We start from the raw sequence: 22,060 nt of genomic DNA, 5'->3' as shown, positions 1-22,060 counted from the left end.
ACTGGAAGCTGAGTAGGACAGACAGCCTTGGGTTTGAAAGGTCTCCATCTGTGTCATGGGCCTTTTTCTTAGCAAAGAACAAGTTGGAGAGCAGGGGTGTTGGTGAGACAGGACCAGTCCATTTTAGGGACTAGAGACCAGCCAGTTGTGAGCTGGGTGAGTGAGAACATGTGATACCAGAGCTATGTGCTCTGTTAGCTGGATTGTTTTTATGCCCCTTGGTTCATTTTTCTTTTCCTTTCCCTCAACTTTAACTCAAGTTTCTTGTGAGAATACTACTTTGTCACAAGGGAACCAGAGAAAGGAATGGTGAGTTTGGGACTCTGCTCCAGCTGGTATGCAGACAGAGTCTTTGATCTCAAGGCCCAACCACGGTGGTAGTCATGGGAACCAAACTGAGACAGTCTTGGGGAAGGAGACACATACAGGGCCAGGCCAAGGAGAAATTCCCCTTTCAGAATCTTCTCATTTCAGACTGAATGGGTTTGAGATTTGTTTTAAAATAAAAAAGTCCATTCCTTTATGTAACTCCACTAATTCCTGGGATGTTTTTTCCCTTCCAAGCTTAGTCACAAATATCTTGTTTTCAGAATTTGATATTTTCTGGATCAGTGTTGATCTCAGATATGAGCTGCTGTTCTCAAATCCAAATGTTGCATGCAGCTTCAGCATTTTAACCACAGGCAGAACTACCATTTCTAAGAGAAGTACTCTCAGATCTTCTAGTTCATTAGGTATCATAGTCATTTTTTATATGGTATGTCATGCAGTTGGGATACTTGATTGTCTAATTCTTGGGAACGCTTTGTTTGCTACATGAACATGGGCAGGGACACAGGCCAGGCTTTAAGATGATTACCCAGAGTCCCTCTGATGGCAAAGGACAAAAAGGCCCATTTTTTACTAATACATGACAGTGCTGGGTCTCATACCTGAGTGCAGGAAGGACTTTGGAGGGACATCTCTACCTTTTAGCATGGGTTCCTTTCTGTTGAATCACTACACACAGCCCCTCCCCAATTGGGTTAGATCCCCATTTTAGGCAGAACTCCCTAAAGTCAGCAGAAATCATCTCCATGAAACTTCTACTCATTGATCTCACTTCTAACCATTTTATATGTTATCTTTCCAGTTAAATGGACTATTTTCAACAAGTAATTTTAAAGTTATATTTAATGCCTTCCCACAGCAAGACAATTTATGGATATTTGTACTTAACAGTATTTTGCTTTTTTAAAAAAGTTTATGTATTTGATTTATTCATTTAAGTAATCTCCACACCTAACGTGGGGCTTGAGCTCATGAACCCAAGATCAAGAATCACATGCTCTGCTGACTGAGCCGGCCAGTAACCCCGAATTTTACTTTCTTAAAAAAAAGATTTATTTATTTATTTGTTTGTTTGTTTAGGGACAAACAAAGAGAGAGAGAGACACAGTTAAGAGAAGGAACAGAAGTAGAGGAAGTGGAAGAGGGAGAAGCAGGCTTCCTGCCTAGCAGAGAGCCCGATTCAGGGCTCAATCCCAGGACCCTGGGACCATGACCTGAGCCAAAGGCAGACGCTTAACGACTGAGTCACCCAGGCGCCCCCCGAATTTTATTTCTGATGAAAATTTATCATGGCCGGAGTACTACTTTAAGATCAATTTTAAAAGCCCTTTGCTCATGAGTGAGATGTAACACTTGGAAGATCATCTGGAATTTCATTTATTTTTTGCTCACTGTAATTGGCATTTGCAACAGTTTTAAAGCAACATTGAGATTTTTTTTTTAATGGCAATATCCTTTAGACTAAACGCTAATTAGACTAAAAATGCTCGGTTTGCTTCATTATAAATTGGAGGGAAAGGATAAAAAGAAAGAGGCCAGTCCCCAGACACTCACTTTGGTCACTTGCTCGTGCTTACCTTGGGTTGGATGGCCTCCTTCTGGCTCACCAGCTGAGACCTCAAGATGAGGACTTCCTCCTTGCGGACATCAAGCTCCTCACTTACGGAGGTCAGCTGCTCCATGAGGACACGGTAAGCTGGTGCGCCTGGAGCAGTCACCTCTGGGGCACTTTTCTCACTAAGGGCCTTGCGTAGCTCATTTAGCTCATTTTTCAGTTTTTTATTTTCTGATTCCAGCTCTTGACGCTGTATGAAGAGACAAAGAATAGTTCACTGCTGTTATCCTCAGCTTTACATTGGAATACTCATGTGCCCTCAAGATGGTAGAGCTGTGCTGGAAAAGACTGTCCGAGGTACCGTGGTGAACGGCTTCCCAGGCTGTAATGGGAACTCTGTTCTGCAAATTAAGAAAGCTGACATCAGGTGCCATTGAGCAAGGTGAATGGCAGTTTGCTCATCAACCCAAATTCCAGAGTCACATTTTTTTTTTTTTTAAGATTTTATTTATTTATCAGAGAGAGAGAGGGAGAGAGCGAGCACAGGCAGACAGAGTGGCAGGCAGAAGCAAAGGCAGAGGGAGAAGCAGGCTCCCTGCCGAGCAAGGAGCCCGATGTGGGACTCGATCCCAGGACACTGGGATCATGACCTGAGCCGAAGGCAGCTGCTTAACCAACTGAGCCACCCAGGCGTCCCCCAGAGTCACATTTATTTCAGGCTTGCCTTGGGTGTGGTCACAGGCCTGGAGGGATTGCTGAGTCCCCAGGGGGCAGTTCAGCCCAGTCCTCAGAAGCCCAGGTTTTGTTTGCAGGTAAATATAAGGGCAAGTATGAGAGTTCAGCTGGTCAGGTGGTTTCTGCTGAATGGCTCAAATGAGCAGAACCCTGAAATCTTGAGTAGCATCCTTTTATTTCCTTTGTAAAACAGAATGGAAAGACCACTGAAATCTTGGACTTGTAACTTTGAATTTAAAAATTACCATATCATTAAACTAATACCATTCCATTTAGTGTTTTGATGACAACCAGTGTATTTTTCAAACCACTCTGACATGTGCATGAAAGGCTTGTGAAGCTGCTGGCAGAAGTCATCTTGGGAGGGGGGAGGAAAGGATGGGCTCCTGTGTCATCCAGATGGCCATACTTATCCTTCCCCTCCATACTTTCACATTCTACCAGCCATCCTCCTGTCACCGGTTCGCACTACCCTCCATACACTCTGCTCAAACAGCGGCAACGGGAACCCAGAATAGAGTTCTGACCCCAAAATGCAAATACCTCAGGGTACTGGCTGGGGAAGGCTGGAGCAGGCAGGTATTTGCAAGCTCCGTGCTGCCTCGTTCAGCACATTCCACAAGGCCTTGTGGTAGTAGAAGTACTTCTACATATAAAAGATAAAATATTTTATTGTTTCTTAACAGAGAAGCCACCTTGGGTTTAAAGCACCATACCAGAATTCTCAACAGTTCTATCTGTAGTTTCTTTTTCTAGTGTAAGAATATATAATCCTTTCTTTCATGAAGTAATCTATTCTTATATGAAAATAAAGGATCCTTCCTTTTGCCAGTCTCCCACCAACTAGTAATCCGATTTGTATCACTCACTTCTGCAACAGAAAACATGAACGTCTTTACTTGGACACTGAACTCCTATGTAGGGTTCCCCCAACTTTAAAGTGCAGCAGAGTCCCCTGGAGGGCAGACTGCGTGGCCCAACCCCCCGAGTTTCTGATTCAAGAAGTCTGGTATGAGGCCCAAAAATGTGCATTTCCAATAAGTTACCAGGAGATATTGATGCTGCTGGCCCAGGGACCACATTCTGAGAAATACTGAGCTAATACCTGGGAGCTCTGACTTGTCCCCCACCCCCAATCTGGGCTTCAATTTTTAACATACTACAAAGAATGTCTTTATTTGTCCATTTTTGTGTGAGACAGGCAGATGGAAAAGTGCTGGAGATAACAATACTACTCCCATTCTGTTGGCCTGTGCCATTCCATTCCATCTGATCCTTGTCTTGTATGACCCACAGCATGAGCCGCTCCTCTAGACAAAGGGTACAAAAGGCAACAGAGAGAATACAAGAGATGACCCTTTGCTGCTACTCTTTTCTTCCTCTGCAAGCATAATCACTACCTAAGCTTTTATTGAAAGAACAACAAACTTATTCATGTTATAATTTAGAGAGGGTGAAGGGCTCATCAGGGTATTTAAAAATAGTATTTGGGGGGTAAAAATTGATTTTCAAACAAATGACGATAGGAACTTAGGGTGTTTAGAAAGTTTCCTTCTGTCTGGAGACCTAGATTCAAGACCAGACTCTACAAGTTGATAGTAAATCTCTTAACTGTTCTAAGCCTCAGTTTAATACTCTTTAAAAAGGAAATACTTATCTCACAAGTTGTGACAATGACTAAATAAGATAAGGTGTAGGAAAAACTTTTCAAACTGTAAAGTAAATATGATGTATTATTAGTCAAGTGTTTACTAAATTTATTAAATGAAGAGTTCTAACTATCTTCAAGGGAAGGGGTTGATAAAGGAACTGTAGTTTGTAGAGCATGGAGAACAGGCATTCTCTATACCAATGCCACTCGGCCTCAAAAGGAAGCAATAATCAGCAGTTCCAGACCATGGGAAGGGGCAAATCCACAGACGACAGGGTCCTATTAATGTAAATTATGTTCCATGTCACACTATTAGGAAACAATGTATCAGGATTAGACTTGAAGTAATATTACTGAAAAAAAAAAAAAAAAACAAACATCCTCACGACAGTTCAGCGGGACCATAGGAATTCTTAAATACACATAAGTGCTTTAAAATAATGAGTTTCCTTACACTATTTTGTGGCTTTTCTAACTCTTAGGTTTGGTTATAATCATAAACCTCACTATAGTTTTCTAGCTGTTCTAGACTATAGTTTGCAAAAGGAGAAAACAGTAAAAAATAAACACAAGCAGAAGATGTCTGAAAAAGATAAATTTAAAACTAATAATTTAATTAACAACCTAGAAAACTTTTAAAGCTGGAGGTGTCTTGCTAGCTGATAACCTGATAGCTCAAACTTCACAGAGCTCAAAATGTTCTAATTCTGGAGAGCAAAGGAAGAAGCCTAGTGAAGAACAATCTATCCTGATTTTATTTTTATGTATTTTATTTATTTATATTTTAAAGTAAACTCTACGCCCACTGTGAGGCTTGAACTTACCACCCTAAGATCAAGAGTCACACGCCTTACCAACTGAGCCTGCCAGGCTCCCACAACCTATTCTGTACCCAGGAATGGGCTCTTGTTTGTTTGATACCTCAACTCTTGGGTTACTCAAGATGCTTTGTATTCCAGGAACTCCTGTTCCTTCCTAATCAGAGTCTTTCCCATGTTCAGCTGCTCTGGGACACACAGTACCGCCTAGACAGCCTTTGCCTTCAACCATTAAGGAGACAATTCTCTACTTTCATCTTTCTCCTCTCAAAAGTTGCTAAAAAAATAAGTTAGAATACATCTCACTCTAATACCTAGCAAACTAACACCTAGCTATCTTTCTCTATAACTACATAGTTTCAGTGGGGTTTGGTGGTTAGAGTATGCTCTAAACATACGTGCCAAAGATATGTATGTTCATATCCTGCTCCTGTCAGTTTCTAGTGGGGTGATCTTAGGGAAGTTACTTTTATCTCTTAACCTCAATTTCCTTATCTGTAAAATGAGAACTAAAATACTGACTTGCAGGATTACTGTAAGAATTAGAGCTAGGTTGCTGGGAGGAGGGATGTAGGGAGAGGGTGGTTGGGTTATGAACATTGAGGATAGTATGTGCTATGGTGAGTGCGTGTGTAAGCCTGACAATTCACAGACCTGTATCCCTGGGGCTAATAATACATTATATAGTAATTTAAAAAAAAGAATTAGAGCTGATATGTATAGTAAAGGCATTTAAAAATGATGAGCATAATGATCACAGCCAACATTTGCTGGGTACCTACTACATTCTGGGCATTATTCTAAGCAGTTTATATGAAATACTTTATATAATCCTCATGACAGTCTTATAAACAGTATCATTATCCCCATTTCATAGATGAGAAAACTGGGGCACAGAAAAGATACATAACTTGCTTACAGCCATATAATGGCAGATCTAGCATCTGAACCCAGGCAGTCTGTCACTAGAAGCAACATCCTTTACTACGTTCTATAGCCTCAAATGGTGGCTACTGCTTCTGTTTCTGCTTAGACTGAACTCATGCTTATATGGAAGAGATTCTACAAAAAGAAACAACACAAGCCTAGAAGTAATGCCTGAATAAGGGTGAAGCTAGAACCCTGAGTGCCCTTAAGGATGTTCTCTGTGAAAAAGAGAAACTCTGAGCAGGTTGCTTGCTAAAACAAGATATTTGAAGCCTTGGGCAGAAACTTCCATTACCTTGAGTGACTCATATTCCAGTTCTGCACCTCTAATTTGTGGTCTTTCTTCTTCCTAGGGAAAGCGTAGAGTTAAAAACTTTATAAGTAAGTAGTTATACTTCAATAGTCACTTTTTTAAAAAAGATTTTACTTATTTATTTATTTATTTAACAGAGAGAGAGAGAGAGAGAGAGAGAGATCGATCACAAGTAGGCAGAGAGGCAGGCAGAGGGAGAGGGGTAAGCAGGATCCCCGCTGAGCTGGGATCCCAATGCAGGGCTCGATCCCAGGACCCTGAGATCATGACATGAGCTGAAGGCAGAGGCTTAACCTACTGAGCCACCCAGGTGCCCCTAACTGTCGCATTTCCACTCAGAATATTTCTTTGCTCTGCAGAAAACAGTGAGGAGAATTTAGCCCTGGCAACACGAATCAAATGCTGCGTGGATAAAGGCTGAGCTGCAGGAAAAGCCACGCCCAGAGCTGAGTCTGCAGGTGGCCGTGGGGTGGGGCTTCGCTCACCTTGGCTTTGCTGCGCAGCACCTGCTCCTCCTTGCGGTCCAGCTCATCCTGCATCACCTGCTTCTCCTGCTCCAGCTCTGTGACCCTCTTCTGAAGCTTGAGGAACAGTGACATGTCCAGAGGCACCTTCTTCTCACTTGGCTCCTAAACCCCAGAAATCAGAAGATGTTCAAGCCAATGCGGAAATAATGACCAGTGCAATAGAAAGTCAGGCTAGCTTACGGAAGAAATATACATGGCCAAAGAATGATCCACACGCACAGCTAATGAGTAGAGGTATGCAAATTAAACAGTGAGGTGCTACTTTTTCCCTGTCAGATTGGCAAAGATCAATAGTGCCATGTGTAAGTAACAGTGTCTTAGATAATGAAGTTATAAGTAGGCCTTTTAAAAGGGCAAGTTAGCTGTATTTATTAAAATTTAGAAGTGTATACCCTTTGACCTAACAATACACATTTAAGAACTATCCTACAAAAATTCTTACATAAGTACACAAGAATGTATGGAAAAAGATGTTCACTGCAGCATTTTTTATAATTGTAAAAAACTGAAAAAAACCCACGTCAGTCAATAGAAGAGTGCTTAAACTATATTATAATCAAAATAAAATTTTTTATAGCTGTTAAAAATGGAAGTAGATATATATGAGTGGATAAATATGTCCTAGATAAAATTATTAAGTGGAATACACAAGTTGCTAGCCACTATTTATATTATGATATTATTTTTGTTAAAAAATCAAATGCACGTGACTTCTTAAAAATTTTTTTTAAAGACCTTATTTATTATTTGACAGAGAGAGAGCACAAGCAGGGGAGCAGCAGGCAGAGGAAGACGCAGAAGCAGACTTCCCACTGAGCAGGGAGCCCAACCCGGGGCTCGATCCCAGCACCCTGGGATCATGACCTGAGCCAAAGGCAGTGACTTAACCAACTGAGCCACCCAAATGTCCCTACACATGACAGTTAAATATACCTAGAACATGGCATACAGAAATCTAGAGGCCATCGGTGGTTATCTTGGGGAATGGGAGGTACTATGGGAAAGTTTCATTTTCTCCTTTATACATTCTATATTTGAATTGTTTACAATGAGCATGGACTACTTTTCTATTCAAGAAAAATGATTTTTGAAATGGTGAAGTGCCAGCATAAATATACTGAGATCACAGAGAAGAAACTGGAAAACTAAAACATTAATAAATGTTAATAAAGTGAAAGATAACCTAGGAGCATCTGAAAAGTATATCAGTTGCTTCTAGAACAGAATCACAGTGAGAGCTACTAGTGTAAATAAAGATAGACTAATTAAAGCTGAACAAATGGAAAGAGTAACCACCATCATGGAAGTTCTGAGACTGCCAAAAGTGTTCTACCTTGTTGACTTCGGATTTGAACTTTTATGAGGTAAGAAGAGAAAGAATTGTGTCATTAGATTTAATGGAGATGATAAAGAGTCTCTTTGTTTTTGTTAGAAAGAGAGAGAACTAACAATAACTTAATTAGATGGACAAAGTATATATATATTTTTAACATGTTACTTATTTTTCAGAAAAAAAGAGAAAGAGAACAAGAGTACGAGCAGGAGGACCCGCAGGCAGAGGGAGAAGCAGCTTCACCATTGAGCAAGGAGCTGGATGCAGGACTCAATCCCAGGACCCTGGGATCATGACCTAGGTGGAAGGCAGACACTTAACCAACTGAACCACCTAGGTGTCCCAGTCAAAGTATAATTCTTAACTGATTAGTGTGTCTTATATGTCAAATTGTCAATTTTTTAAAAGACTTTTTTCAGATACAAAAGCAAAATAAACTTTTTTTTTTTTCTTTTTAAGAGAGGGGAGGAGGAACGGCAGAGGGGGAGGAAGAGAGGGAATCTTAAGCAGGCTCCATATCCAATGTGGAGCCCAATGTGGGGCCCGATCTCACAACTTTGATATCATGACCTGAGCTGAAATCAAGAGTTGGACACTTAACCGACTGAGCCACCCAGGCAGCCCCCAAAATAAACTTTTATAGAAAGTTTAGGAAATAAGTACAAAGAAGAAAAATAAAGCCATAATCACTTCTCCAGAAAACCTATAATTTTTGTCAAGTCTTTTTTCTATAGATTTAAGTAATTGGAATATTTTCATTATAATTTTGTACTGTCTTTTAAATTTGGCATTGTACCACCAATGTTTTCCAAATTTATGATGTATTTGAAACCATAATTTTTTTTTAAAGATTTTATTTATTTATCAGAGAGCGAGCGAGCATAGGTAGACAGAATGGCAGGCAGAGGCAGAGGGAGAAGCAGGCTACCTGCTGAGCAAGGAGCCTGATGTGGGACTTGATCCCAGGACGTTGGGATCATGACCTGAGCCGAAGGCAGCTGCTTAACCAAGGGAGCCACCCAGGCGTCCCTGAAACCATAATTTTTAATAGCTATAGTAACATGCGCACCATCATTTGCTTAACTATTACCTATCTTACTGATGGACACTGAAGTTGTTTCTTATTTTTTGCTATTGAAATACACTAAAATAAATATCCTAGTAACAAATACCTAAATATTAATGTTTTTAAGTCTGCTAAATTAGTTTATACTTCCATCAAGCAACCGCCACCTTGCCTACAACAATGACTGTTATGTTTTTAAATGGCTTGATAGACCAAAAGTATATTTAATTATAGTTTTAATTTACATTTCTTTGCCTTTTACTGAGGTTGAATTCTTTTTTTTTTATATTTATTAGCTATCTTTAGGGTTTTTTTTAAAAAGATTTTTATTTATTTATTTGACAGAGAGAGAGCGGGAGAGGGAACACAAGCAGGGGGAGTGGGAAAGGGTGAAGCAGGCTTCCTGCTGCTGAGCATTGAGCGGGATGCAGGGCTCAATCCCAGAACTCTGGGATCATTACCTGAGCTGAAGGCAGAACCTTAATGACTGAGCCACCCAGGAGCCTAGCTATCTTTTGTGAATTCTTAGGAGTGCCGAATTAAATGTTATTCTAGTTTTAAGAAAACATTGAAGAAGAATCAGTTAAACTAAGAAGTGGGGCATTTATCTGTAGGATATCATTTACCCACAGACTAGTTAGACCTTGACTTTTTCTAACTATCCAGTCCTATAATGTTCAAGAATAAGAAAAAGTTTAAATAAATGACCTTCTACATAGAGTCTGTCCTGACTACTGTGTGGTAACTAATATGACATTTAAAAAAAAAAAGAAAAAAGTCTGTCCTGACTGACAGAACAGACATAATACCCTGCCTGAACGTGAAATTACTATAGATTTTCATTTCTATAAAAACTCATTCCGGGGCGCCTGGGTGGCTCAGTGGGTTAAGCCGCTGCCTTCGGCTCAGGTCATGATCTCAGGGTCCTGGGATCGAGTCCCGCATCAGGCTCTCTGCTCGGCAGGGAGCCTGCTTCCTCCTCTCTCTCTCTGCCTACCGCTCTGCCTACTTGTGATCTCTCTCTGTCAAATAAATAAATAAAATCTTTTAAAAAAAAAAAAAACTCATTTCTATACATCCCACAAATACTTATATTTTAGCTTATTTACAATGTAAACATTCCATTCATGTGTTTTTAATGTTTGTTCATCCATTAATGATGAATACGTCCCTGAAAATTTTAATCACTTTACCTTTCTTTACACTGTAATATAAGACTTCACCTCCTCACTTCCTTCATTGTACTTAAGATATCATCATTTGGGAATCATCCCTATCAATCTTGAATGGGCATTTTTATTTAAAAGGAATCTTCTCATTTAAATGGATCAGGGTGGGGCGCCTGCATGGCTTGGTGGTTTAAATGTCCAACTCTTGATTTTGGCTTAGATCATGAGATCTCAGGGTTGTGAGATTGAGCTGTGGTGTTGGGCTCCATGTTGGCTGTGGAGCCTGATTATGGTTCTTTCTCTCTCTCCCTCTTCCCCCCACCCTGCCCAGACTGGTGTTCACTCAGTTTCTCTCTAAAAAAGAAAAAAAATTTTTTCTTAAATTTAAAAATGGGATGGGGCAACTTTTTAGATATTAGCAAATACTGCATAAAGAATTAGTTGACTACTAGATAAAAACAAAATTCTACAGAGATGGAAGAATTAAAAAAAATATTATCTGACAACTGCAAAATTGCTTAGGCATAAGGACTGATAACAATTTAAGAGTGTTCTGCATGGTGTCCATTCTTATCTGTAATGATGTATCTAGTCAGAGAGATAGCATTGGTCTTCTCTGTGCCACATGAGCAAGAAGGAAGATAGGGCCATCTGGCTCAAAGAAGTTTCTGGGGTTTTACTTTCCTTTCCTTTCTTAGAAGGGACTTTATTGGGGCACCTGGGTGGATCAGTGGGTTAAGCCTCTGCCTTTAGCCCAGGTCATGATCTCAGGGTTCTGGGATCAAGCCCCACATTGGGCTCTCTGCTCAGCAGGGAGCTTGATTTCCCCCCTAACCTGCCCCACACTGTCTGCCTCTCTGCCTACTTGTGATCTCTCTGTCAAATTAATTAAGTCTTTAAAAAAAAAAAAAAGAAGAAGGGACTTTATCATCCAGTCCTTTTCTAAGAGAGTGAAGCTTTGAAACTGACCTAAAAAATCCTGGTCTCTCATCTGAGGAAAAGCCAGAAGACAAGAGAATGTATTCACAAAATTACCAGCATAGGTCTGCAGTCTTTCTGGAATTACTGTTAACAACAGCTGAGGAGGTTGTGGTGACCCTTTCCCTGGCTTTCATGGATGTGAGGAAGCTCAGGGGCAGAAGCAGAGCTGCGATAATGAGCTGATGGCTACTAAGAAAGATGCATGACAGAGCAGAGAGAAGCAAAGCTTCCAAAAGAATGCTTGGAGCCTGAGGTGCTGTGGGCATGGGAGGGCCGCACAGCAGGTGGAGCTGGCAGGTGACTTCTCCAGATGGAAACAGCCATGCAGGTGCCAGTGTGACTTGTGAACAGCAAATCACAGGTTTGGCAAAGCTAGAAAGACATCAGTTCTTTTTTCTATCCAATTTTGCTATTATTACATGTCTGAGGTTGGAATTCAGTGTTCCAAAACAGTCTGAAAAACTCTTATTTTAAATTAAAAAAAAAATCAACTCATAACCAAGAGGAAGCCCATTATTTTCCTGGCACCAGATTCTGAAGGAGCTACTTGGGAATACTACATAAAGTAAGAGGTGCTCCTTTACTTCGTTAGGGGCAATCTGTAAACCTGGCTGTTGCAGAAGCACTTGCAGGCAGAAACACAAACCTGAAAGTCAGAAGGAATCAGAACTGCAAGTTCAAAGCCATTGTCTTAGTCTGATACTCCTCTCCCACCCAACTTCCCTTCTGATCATCAATTTCTCTTTTTCTATTACCAGTTTTACAGATTTTTATCTTTCTGGTCCTAACCACACCCAATCAAAATTATAGGACAATCTCTGGAAACCTGTTTATTAGAAAAAAAAACATGGATTTATTGGACACTTACTATGTATCAAACACTGTTATATGTACTTTATAGGAATTAGCTCGATCTTCAAAACACCACTCTAAAGTCAGATAGTAATCACAGCCTCTCACTTCACAGACGAGGAAACTGAGGCACAGAGCGAATGAGGCTCTGGCTATGGACTCAGTTCCAAGGACGAGAGTTATTATAGGCTGTCCAGTGGCCAAGACAACCCTTCTAACCAGAGCTGGCCACATTTCAGACACATGCACTTAGTCACAAGGAGGAAAAGGACTGGTTTAAGTGAAAAGCCTTTCCCATTCCTGAGAGACTTCCAGGTGTATGACCCACTGCTGATGGTTAGTGCATGTGAAGGACAATACACAACACTCCAGACCTGCCTGCGCCCTCGCACAGTTCATTCTTCATTATTCAAAACAGATGAGTAATATCCATCCAGTGGGTCTTCATGGGATACTCACTCCCAGCAGTCCGAGGGAAGCATATCTACGCACTGTCGGTGCCCGTGTAACACAGCTTGAGCAGCTCCTGCTAGGGCCCGGAAAGCTGTGGCAGAACGGCTATGTCCGCTGCAGGGAGACTCTCCCTGCATCCCACTCTAAGCGCTCTCTCTCTTTTTTTTAAGTAGTTTCTACGCCCAGAGTGGGGCCCACCAAGGGGCTTGAACCACAATCTTGAGATCATACCTGAGCAGAGATCAAGTGCTGGATGCTTAACCAACTAAGTCACCCAGGTGCCCCTAAACTAACTCTTAATTTGAGAAAAGTCAGCAGAAATACAGGTGAGAATTAGAAACAAGAAGGCTAACTCTCCCCTCAAATCTAAGAATTTGGACAAACTTGAAAAGAGTAGAGACACTGACAAAATTACTTACTAGTAAAAATTAGGTAAAGCACAGAAGAGTTTTTGATGTTGAAAACGTAATGTCCTCAATCAAACCTATGAATAAGTCTCTTTGTCCTGATTTTAATACAAAATAACCTGCAGCGGACATAGCCGTTCTGCCACAGCTTTCCGGGCCCTAGCAGGAGCTGCTCAAGCTGTGTTACACGGGCACCAACAGTGCGTAGACATGCTTCCCTCGGACTGCTGGGAGTGAGTATCCCATGAAGACCCACTGGATGCAATCCTAAAACTGTCAGATCCACTGGAGGCCCTAAATTCACTAGAGGTTGTAATTCTGAAACCTTCAAAGTCTAACTTTGTGATGGTCTCCAAAGATGGTCACCAGGGATGGCTCTCAATGCAAATGTCTTTTCACCTATCAAGAAATGAGATCTACCCCCTTTCCACAGAGTCTGGGCTGGCCTGGTAATTTGCTATGACCTAGAATGTGGCAGAACTGACACAGAGCTGGTTCTGGGCCTGGCCCCACAAGACCTGGCATATTTTGCTCTTACACTGTCTGAGTGCATTCACCATGCCACTGAACAGAGAAGTTGCTTGCAGAGGCCCAAGGTCCTCTTCCTTGGGCTGAGATGCAGGGAGGTGCATCCCATGTGCAGCAGGAGAACCTCCCAGTCAGAATTCAGAGTGTGAACATGAATAAATTGCTGTGGTTTGAAACCACTGAAGTTTGGGATGGTTTGTTACACAGCAGTGAATGACTGGCACCTCTATCCCACTGTACAGTGGCCATCCTGCTTCATCAGTGGTCTGCAAACTAAGGTTATCTACAGAGAGAAACGGACTGGAGAACCACAGTGTAAAATGACCGGATGCAAGGAAGCAGACAGAGCATGAGGTTTCAAACAGCCTTGGTTAGAATACTGGCTCAGCTACTTACACGCTGTGACCTTGAATAAGTTAACTTAGGGTTCTTGTATGTATGATTCCAACTACATGATACTTTTCCTAAAAATGAACAGAACGAGATGGCAGAAACTCTTCATTCCTGAGTAAAACTAAGACAAGAAAGGAAAGAATCATTCAGTTTTCTTCGGCTGCTCTGCCAGAAGCAGTCTATTTCTGACTTGGCCATTTTCTCAGAATATGATATAAAAATAGAAGAGTAGTGCCTGAATTATGCGTTAGTGAAACTAATACCATGTTTGAAAAGAAGATCTGAGAATTGGTTTGGGAACAATCTAACTAAAAGTCACTGTACTCTTGGAGTTACAGTATGTGCTATTTTGGTTTCATACCACATAACACAAACACTAAGGCAGATTTATGAGCTATTTTCTTACATTTTTGTGGACAAAAATTACATTGGTAAAATGTCATCAAACGGAGACAGCAGTCTTGCTAAACTCTTGGGCATTGGTTATTTATAATATTCAAGGACAAAAGACTTATTATTAATCTGCCCCAGTCTGAAATTCATAACACGCTGTGTTTTTTTGTAATGGGGTATGTTAAAACTACAAAAGTGAAAATCTGGTTCTCAGAATTACATTAAAAATTAAAATGTCTATTGATCAAAAAACATCTATAATAAGTATATATGTACATATAAGAAAATATAAGTAATAATTAATAAGCTAATTAAGCACCCATTAATCACTTACAAAATATAAAGGGTTTGAAACAACTGTTACATTTATAGGCAGATGAGCTCTGTTCTGCAGTAGAAATGTTCTCTCTGAACAGCAGGGTCACATTATACTTGTAGTGACAGGTATCTAAAATGTACCTCTGTCCTCAAAGGCATATCTTCGGTTTCTGCAATTTCAGAGCTAAAGGTGTATTCGGACTCATTGCTGCTATGGGTGGAGTCTGTTCTCTTGTGTCCAGGCTTGGGCACATTCTGCAAGGAAGATAAAGCACATGTAGTTAACATAATATAATTAAACCAATTATAGTAAAACAGCACTCACCTCAACTTGGTTCTAATCCCCACTCACTGACTTGCTATTCTCATGCCCAGTGTGTTCCGTGTTGTCCTTAACAAACCCTCACAGAAGGGTCACTTTCTGAGCTCCTCAGAGAGAAAGATGCACCAGTAGGGCACAACAAGAAAAGTCACAAAACCAAATGCTCAAACAAAAATTATCTATGATTATTAGCAGAGTCCCCTTTGAGTTGTTTGTTTTGTTTTTAAATTTCATTTATCTATTTATTTGAGAGAGAGAGAGAGAGAGAAGAGTCACATGAGCAGGATTAGGGGCAAAGGGAGAGGGGTAAGCAGACTCCTTGCTGAGCAGAGAGCCTGACACAGGGCTTGATCCCAGGACCCTGAGATCATGACCGGAACCAAAGTCAGATGCTTAACCCAATGAGCCACCCAGGAGCCCCTGCTTTGGATTTCTTAAGTTGTGAGTGGCCAGTCACACTGGGTGAAGTGTAGGTATAATGCCTTAGCAATCAAACATTGACTTCAGTGTTGCAATTAAATAAAACTTAGTAAAAATTTCCAGAAATATGTTTAATGATAGCATCATCATTTTTACTCCATTGTATTTGAGCACAAATGGAAAAAAGGAGAGGGGTTCTACACAGGTGACTATAATTTCTGTCACTTTTGTGTATGAAGTTGAATCTCAGGATTCAGCAGTGGAAAGGATGAGCCATGCAGGAGAGGAACCCTCTGACATCCTAGGGTTATTAATTCAGGAGTTCAGGTAACATTTCTATGACATGTGGTAACTATGAGATTAGCATTCAGAATGCTTATGGAAAACAGAGAAATTAAACAATTGCAGTCTGCCCTCTCTGTAGGAGAGGGGGTTAGAGAATGACTTGAAGAGAGAAGCAATAAAAAAGCTGGATTTTGTGCCCCTCACTCCTAGGGTACCCTCTGCAGAAGAGGTGGAAAGTTTCAGTGACCTGCATCTCACAGGGTTACTGGCTCTGGGAGCTTCAGAAGGACCTGTGGAAGCTTTTCTGACCTGCCCAATTTCCTTTACTCTTCCCCCCAGCCACAGGAAGAGCCAGAGTCCCAAAGAGCTTCTCTGCCTCTTTCTCTCCCATGTCCAGCTTACAGAGCAGAGCAAGCCATATGACCAAAAAAAAGCCAGCATCCAGGGCCAGGTGAAAGCCTGCCACCCCAACCTGTACTCCAGTGCATAAGGAAGACCCAAGAACCCCAGAACTTCTGAAACTACCTAGAAGCTAGGGTACACACTAAAAGGAACAGTCACCCCACATAAAGTCAAGGGCACTTGGATTTACTGTGTACGTGCACAAACAACCTCACACAAATTTCCTAGCCAACAGTTGTATGAGAAGGTGAATATTAATAAATTAGTTGTATCATTAAGAGAAATAGATAGGTCCTCAGAAATACCTGGACAAAGCTTTTTGATAAACTTATTAAAGATGAGTGAGACCTCTATTTTCCCTCAGGTGTGTGTCACTAAACAACAAATACCTTAAGGTTTGAATAGAGGCAACACTGCATATTTGCTATTTAATGTAACTTCTGGATACAAGGCAGTGGTTAAATGCTCTGGGTCTGAAGTAAGAGGGAGCTGGGTAAAAATTCCAGGTCTGCCATTTATGTGCCCTTTCTCCAGCTTCTCCAGGCCTCATTTTCATCATCAGGAAAAGGTGAATAATAGTATTATCTGCCTAATCGGGTTTATGTGAAGATTAAATAGGATAGTGCAAGTAAAGAGTTAGCATATTACTTGGCATATAACAAGGATTCAACTAATGTGAACAGATACTCCATCACTGTTAGGACCCTGCAGTAAGGTGACAGTAAGGTGACAAGTCCCCTATGCCTGGCCTTGTTCCCCACGTTTTTAACCCATATGCTGTTCAATTACAAGGACAAACATCCTACTTGGTCATCAAGTGCTCCTTCAAGATCTGGATCTCATTCGTCCTCTTTTAATCTGTCATGTCTCCAACAATTCCTTCTTTTCTTGAATCTGTTTTACTCTGTCTGTCAAGGTTAATGACCCCATTGTTGACACGCTGGACTCCCTCCTTATTGCGGATGAATCATGCAACGCTTTACAAGCCTGCGTTCCATTGCCTCATTGCTGTTTCAGTGTCTGCTTGAATCTCCTTGGCCCTGGATTTAGTGTCTTCTTCCTTGCCTCTACTCCACAACTGAATGTCCCTGGAGGAAAATCCATAGCACTTCCTGGTATCAGGGCCAACAAATCTGACCCTGGTAATCAGAGGTATGAACTTTGGCCCCTGTGTTAATACACAGATCCCCAGAGGTCCTGCAGCAGTCTATCAGTTCCCCTCCCCAAAGTCTCCTGCCATCTATTTACCACTAAGGCTTCCTAATCACTGTGGCCGTGAGCGCTCCATCTGCAGAACAGCGTCAATGAAATATGAGCCAAGTACCCATCTGTCAGTTGTGAAGCTTCTACCTACACATTAAAATAAGATATTGCTATTATTTAATTAATCCTAAATTATAAAGTCCATTTTTTAATTCTCTGCAATTCTTGGCAAACATCTTAAAGACTGCAATCTTGGCTGTGTCTGGAGCTGGGAAAGGAGACTTACTGACGAGTTGGTCTCAAGCAGTAGGAAACAAGCAGACTCTGGTCTTCCTTCCTCTGCTATTTTCCTTTTCCCTCCCTCTGCCCATTTTGTCAACCAAGGGGAATGACAATGAGTCACAGGCACACTGGGGAGAGGATTATAGGCTGAGAAATCAGAAATCAAGCTGCTGAGCTGCACCTGGAACTTGATTACATCTTTTTTCCATAACATTGCTGGGGACAGAATGGCTAGCAGGCAGAGACTTACCCAGTGGGAAAGAACAGCCCTGCTAAGTTGCTGGAGGATGGCCATTACTGCTGGAGGGTCTTTTCTAGACACAGCTACCTCTCTAAGAAAGAGACCCATTAACCTCACAGATATTTCCCGGAATGTGCTCAGAAAGTGATGACTACATGGCACATGCTTCTCTCATTTTATTTTCTGAGGTTCCCAAGGAATGCAGTATTTTTTTTTTTTTTTTTAACCAGGCATGCAGTATTAAAGAATCCAGGAAATTCTGTAGGAAAAACAATCTCTTTTTTTCAACTAGTGATTCCTACATTTATATGATCCTGATCATTTCTTTTCCCAATGCCACTTTTTTTTAAGATTTTTTGTTTATTTATTTGACAGAGAGAGAGATCACAAGTAGGCAGAGAGAGAGAGGAGGAAGCAGGCTCCCCGCTGAGCAGAGAGCCTGATGTGGGACTCGATCCCAGGACCCTGCGATCATGACCTGAGCCGAAGGCAGCGGCTTAAACCACTGAGCCACCCAGGCGCCCCCAATGCCACTTCTTAATATCCCAAGTAACTAGTGGCTCTCAAAACACCTTGTAGGACGCGAAACTTAGCTCTAACTATAATCAAAGCATAGATTCACCACAAATGTTGGCATAGTTATTCAGTAAATGGAATTAAAATACATCCAAGAATGGAACTCTGGGGAGCATGATATTCCAATACAGAAGAAAAGGACTCCAACAAAGAAAGCTAAAAATGGGAGAATGTGAAGGAGGAAAGATTTCAACAAGGCCAAGTGCAGCAAAGACATCAAGAAAGACAAGACCTACTGATTTGTCCTTCTGGTTTGTCAGTAAGAGTAACGGTGACCTACTCTTTTTTCTAATTTCGCTATGTCACATAAAAATCATTGCTACCGATAGAGTAGCAAGGTTTGAAATAACAGTCCAACTGTGGCATTTAAATTAGCTTTTTAACCTCTTTGAGACCAGGTTTTCTCTCTTCCAAGTGACAAATTGATTTCATTTGTGTTACATAATCTCCTTCATTTTGACTTTTTAAATGTTACATTTTTAAAAACATTGTCAAAGGATCCAGATAGAAGCAAAATTTGAACCAAATATTCTATGCCACAGATCTCAAATTATCTTGTTTTTATAAGAGATATTTCAAAGCATTTCTAGCCATTTGTACCATGAGGTTACCCTCAAGGCTGATACTTACAGGGAAAAAGAGAGCTAGAGAACACTGTCTCCTGACAGTAGGATAGTAGAACAGAGAGACTGTGTAGAACTATTAAAAGTACAAGAGGTATGTTGGTAGATGGAGAAGAGTTCTTGAAATAGATAAGATAATTTGTAAAAATAGAGACTGAATTTTCTTTTTGTAGGAATCTATCTTTGCAATCACAACAACAACCAGTAAATACTCAATTATATAAATATTTGTTTTATATGAAAATTTTACATGAAGTCACCCAGTATGTATGACAAAGTGTATGGCCCAGTCTTTAAAAGTGTTTGACTCTACAAAGTATTCACAAATAAAGTTAGATGATTTGCAGGATTTGCTTTACAACAACTCAAACCATTGGACAATGTGCAAAGGAGGGTAGAGTAGGGGTAGAAATGTGTTGGCCGTTTTGGAATTGGATCATGAGTACGTGGAGTACATGGGATTCATTCCACTGTTCTGCTTTTGTATGTGCTTAAATATTTTCATTTTCAAAGAAGCAAGTGTTTGACTCACCACCATCAGAGTCATCTCTTCCTTGAGGTCATCATATCGTTCTTCTAAGCGACTGAACTCATTCAGAAGGTTCTGGTATCTCAGCCTCTCATCATTAAGATCGAGTTCCAGTTGTTTTGTTTCTTCTACTAACTTCTTCTCCATAGTCTCTGAAAGAAAGAAGAGGGGAAAGCATAACAAAGATGGCTCTCCAGAATTCAAGAGGACAAACATGTTCCAGTTTCTCTGCAAAGTGTTTTACTTCTAGCGCCACGAACTATGAAGAGTATCTTAGTGAATGTAGGGAAAGAGCAAATATGACCAAAAAAAAAAAAAAGTTTGTGAATAACAACAATCATCTACTGAGTTCTTCCATGTACTAAGGATTCAGTGCCACTAGATCATTCACTGGTTATAGCACATCCTTGATAAACTTTCATCAGGCATTGTTTAGTAACTAAAGTATTCTTTATTCCCATATTCTGTTTCAGGCTATCATGAAATTCTTTTGTCCAAATTAGTGTACTCTGTCAAAAAGTCAGAGATACTCCTCAGATCTCTGAGGAAGTAGTGACTTCTCAGCGAACCCAGCTGTCCATGTCCTATGTCAACGCTCTGCTCACCTCACTCTCTAGGCTGAGATCTTACAATATTTCCAGCATGTTGACCCTCCACAGTCCTATCACTCCCCCATTTCTAACCAGATTAAGACCCCCATGCCTGGCCATCTGTGTCACATCTCTTGTGTGTTGCCAGGGGTACCTCAACCTTTCCATTTACCACCCCGCTCTGCTGTCTCTGTTGCTAGTGGCTCACATTTGCCTGGGACGTCATCTGGAGATAGGAGATGAGCTCCTGACTGCAGATAAAGCAAAGTAAACAGCCTCAGATCTCAGCTGTATGTTTTACCTAAATAAGCCAACCAGTCACATTTATAAATATTAAGCTTCCTAACATTTACATTGCTCATTTTATTCTCATGTTTCATGGCTAAATCTTAGCCTTCCTTGCCTGCTTCAACTGCTTCACCATCTCTTTCTCTTGTAGCTCCGTAAGGGTGAGGGCTCCAAGTGTCCTGTCACAACTAATTCCCTGGTGCCCACCACAGTGCTTCCCTAGTGTAGGGCTTTCATAATGTGTGAGTGAAGGAATGAAAGAATTTCTCCTCCCTATCACATTCCATAAATTTCCTTTTATTCTTACCAATTTGAAGAATTGGTCTTACCAATTTGCAGAAGCTGCCTAAGGCTACCAAAAAATCTTCCCTAGGCAAATCTCATGTTAGTTCTTTGTTCCTCTCATCCAGTTTCAAGTATTCTTGTCATTCTGGATCTTTCCATCACATTCTGCATCCTAGCAGCCTTCTTTCCATATCTTTAGTGACTGTTTTTAATATCCCCTATCAACTTTTTTTTTCTAGTTTCTTTTCTTCACCTTATCCTTTACTTGTGGTCACCCTATAAGGCTTAATTCCAGATTTCTTCTCTTTCCTTTACAATATGCCCTTTAACTGGGAGGGAAGACATAGTGGAGGGAAAAGCACAAGGGGTTCTCTTATCATCATAGCTTTAATGGATACCTTAAGGCCTATTTCTTCCTGTCTCTAATCTTTTTTTTTTTTTAGTATATGTGCTGCCGAAGCGAGCACCCTGTCTCTAATCTTTAATCTCAATTTGTTTTCAGCACATCTTAGCTGACATCTAAAATTTAACACTCTAACAACTGATCTCATTAATTTTACTCAAAAATAGGTACTTTTCTCCCTCAGTTTCCTCAACAGTAGTAATACACCATTATTGTCATAATACATCATCTCAATACTTTAGAAAATTGTTATTCCTTTTTTGAATACCATATCAAAAAGGATAACATTCTGGTGATTCTCTTCATTTACTACATCCTCACTCCAATCCATCTCTTTCACTTTGTCTCCCCCACCAATTTCTATAGCTTCAACCCATATCTTCTTAGCCCACATTTATATACGTGTATACTCCTTATAAATTACCATCATTCTTACCTATCTCACAAATAGCTAATAGAATAAATTGTTCACATCTAGTTAGTTCTCTACTCAAAAAATTAGACTTGCCTTTTTATTCTAGGTGGAAAAGAGTAATTGATCTTGGGAGAAGAATATCCATTGGTTTAGCAAAAAATAAATAAATACATATAGACACATACACGTTAGCTCACGATTTCTTCCTAATTCAATAGAATCTTATAAGTCATAACTAATAAATCATACATGCAGAACAAAATTTTTTTTAAAAAATTACATAGGATACTGACCACATATGAATTCACATTTGTGCATAGAAAGACTAGATTTACAAGTTCACCAACTAAATCAACCAAAATATTTACAGTGCTCGCCTCTTAGAACTTCTTAAATTTACTGATGACAATCTCAACTTTTTTTTTTTAATTACTTCTTTTTTTTAAA

The 22,060-nt window shown here is 40.4% G+C and overlaps 1 protein-coding gene across 7 annotated transcripts in view; it reads right to left on the bottom strand.

The window, feature by feature from the left end:
* MYO5A (myosin VA) overlaps positions 1-22,060 on the bottom strand; it is a 201,805-nt gene that overhangs the window by 36,110 nt on the left and 143,635 nt on the right. For all 7 annotated transcript variants that reach the window (XM_044230814.1, XM_044230813.1, XM_044230815.1 and 4 more), the window contains exons 24-28: positions 19,636-19,784; positions 14,891-15,004; positions 6,815-6,958; positions 6,312-6,365; positions 1,908-2,135 (exon numbers count right to left, since the gene is read on the bottom strand). In XM_044230814.1, the coding sequence (XP_044086749.1) occupies positions 1,908-2,135; positions 6,312-6,365; positions 6,815-6,958; positions 14,891-15,004; positions 19,636-19,784 (689 nt within the window). The remainder of the gene's footprint in view (positions 1-1,907; positions 2,136-6,311; positions 6,366-6,814; positions 6,959-14,890; positions 15,005-19,635; positions 19,785-22,060) is intronic.

The sequence above is a fragment of the Neovison vison genome, chromosome 13, assembly GCF_020171115.1.
Source record: "Neovison vison isolate M4711 chromosome 13, ASM_NN_V1, whole genome shotgun sequence".
Taxonomy (NCBI): Eukaryota; Metazoa; Chordata; class Mammalia; order Carnivora; family Mustelidae; genus Neogale; species Neogale vison.
Note: the sequence above shows the minus strand (reverse complement) of the source record. Positions and strands in the feature narration are given on the sequence as shown.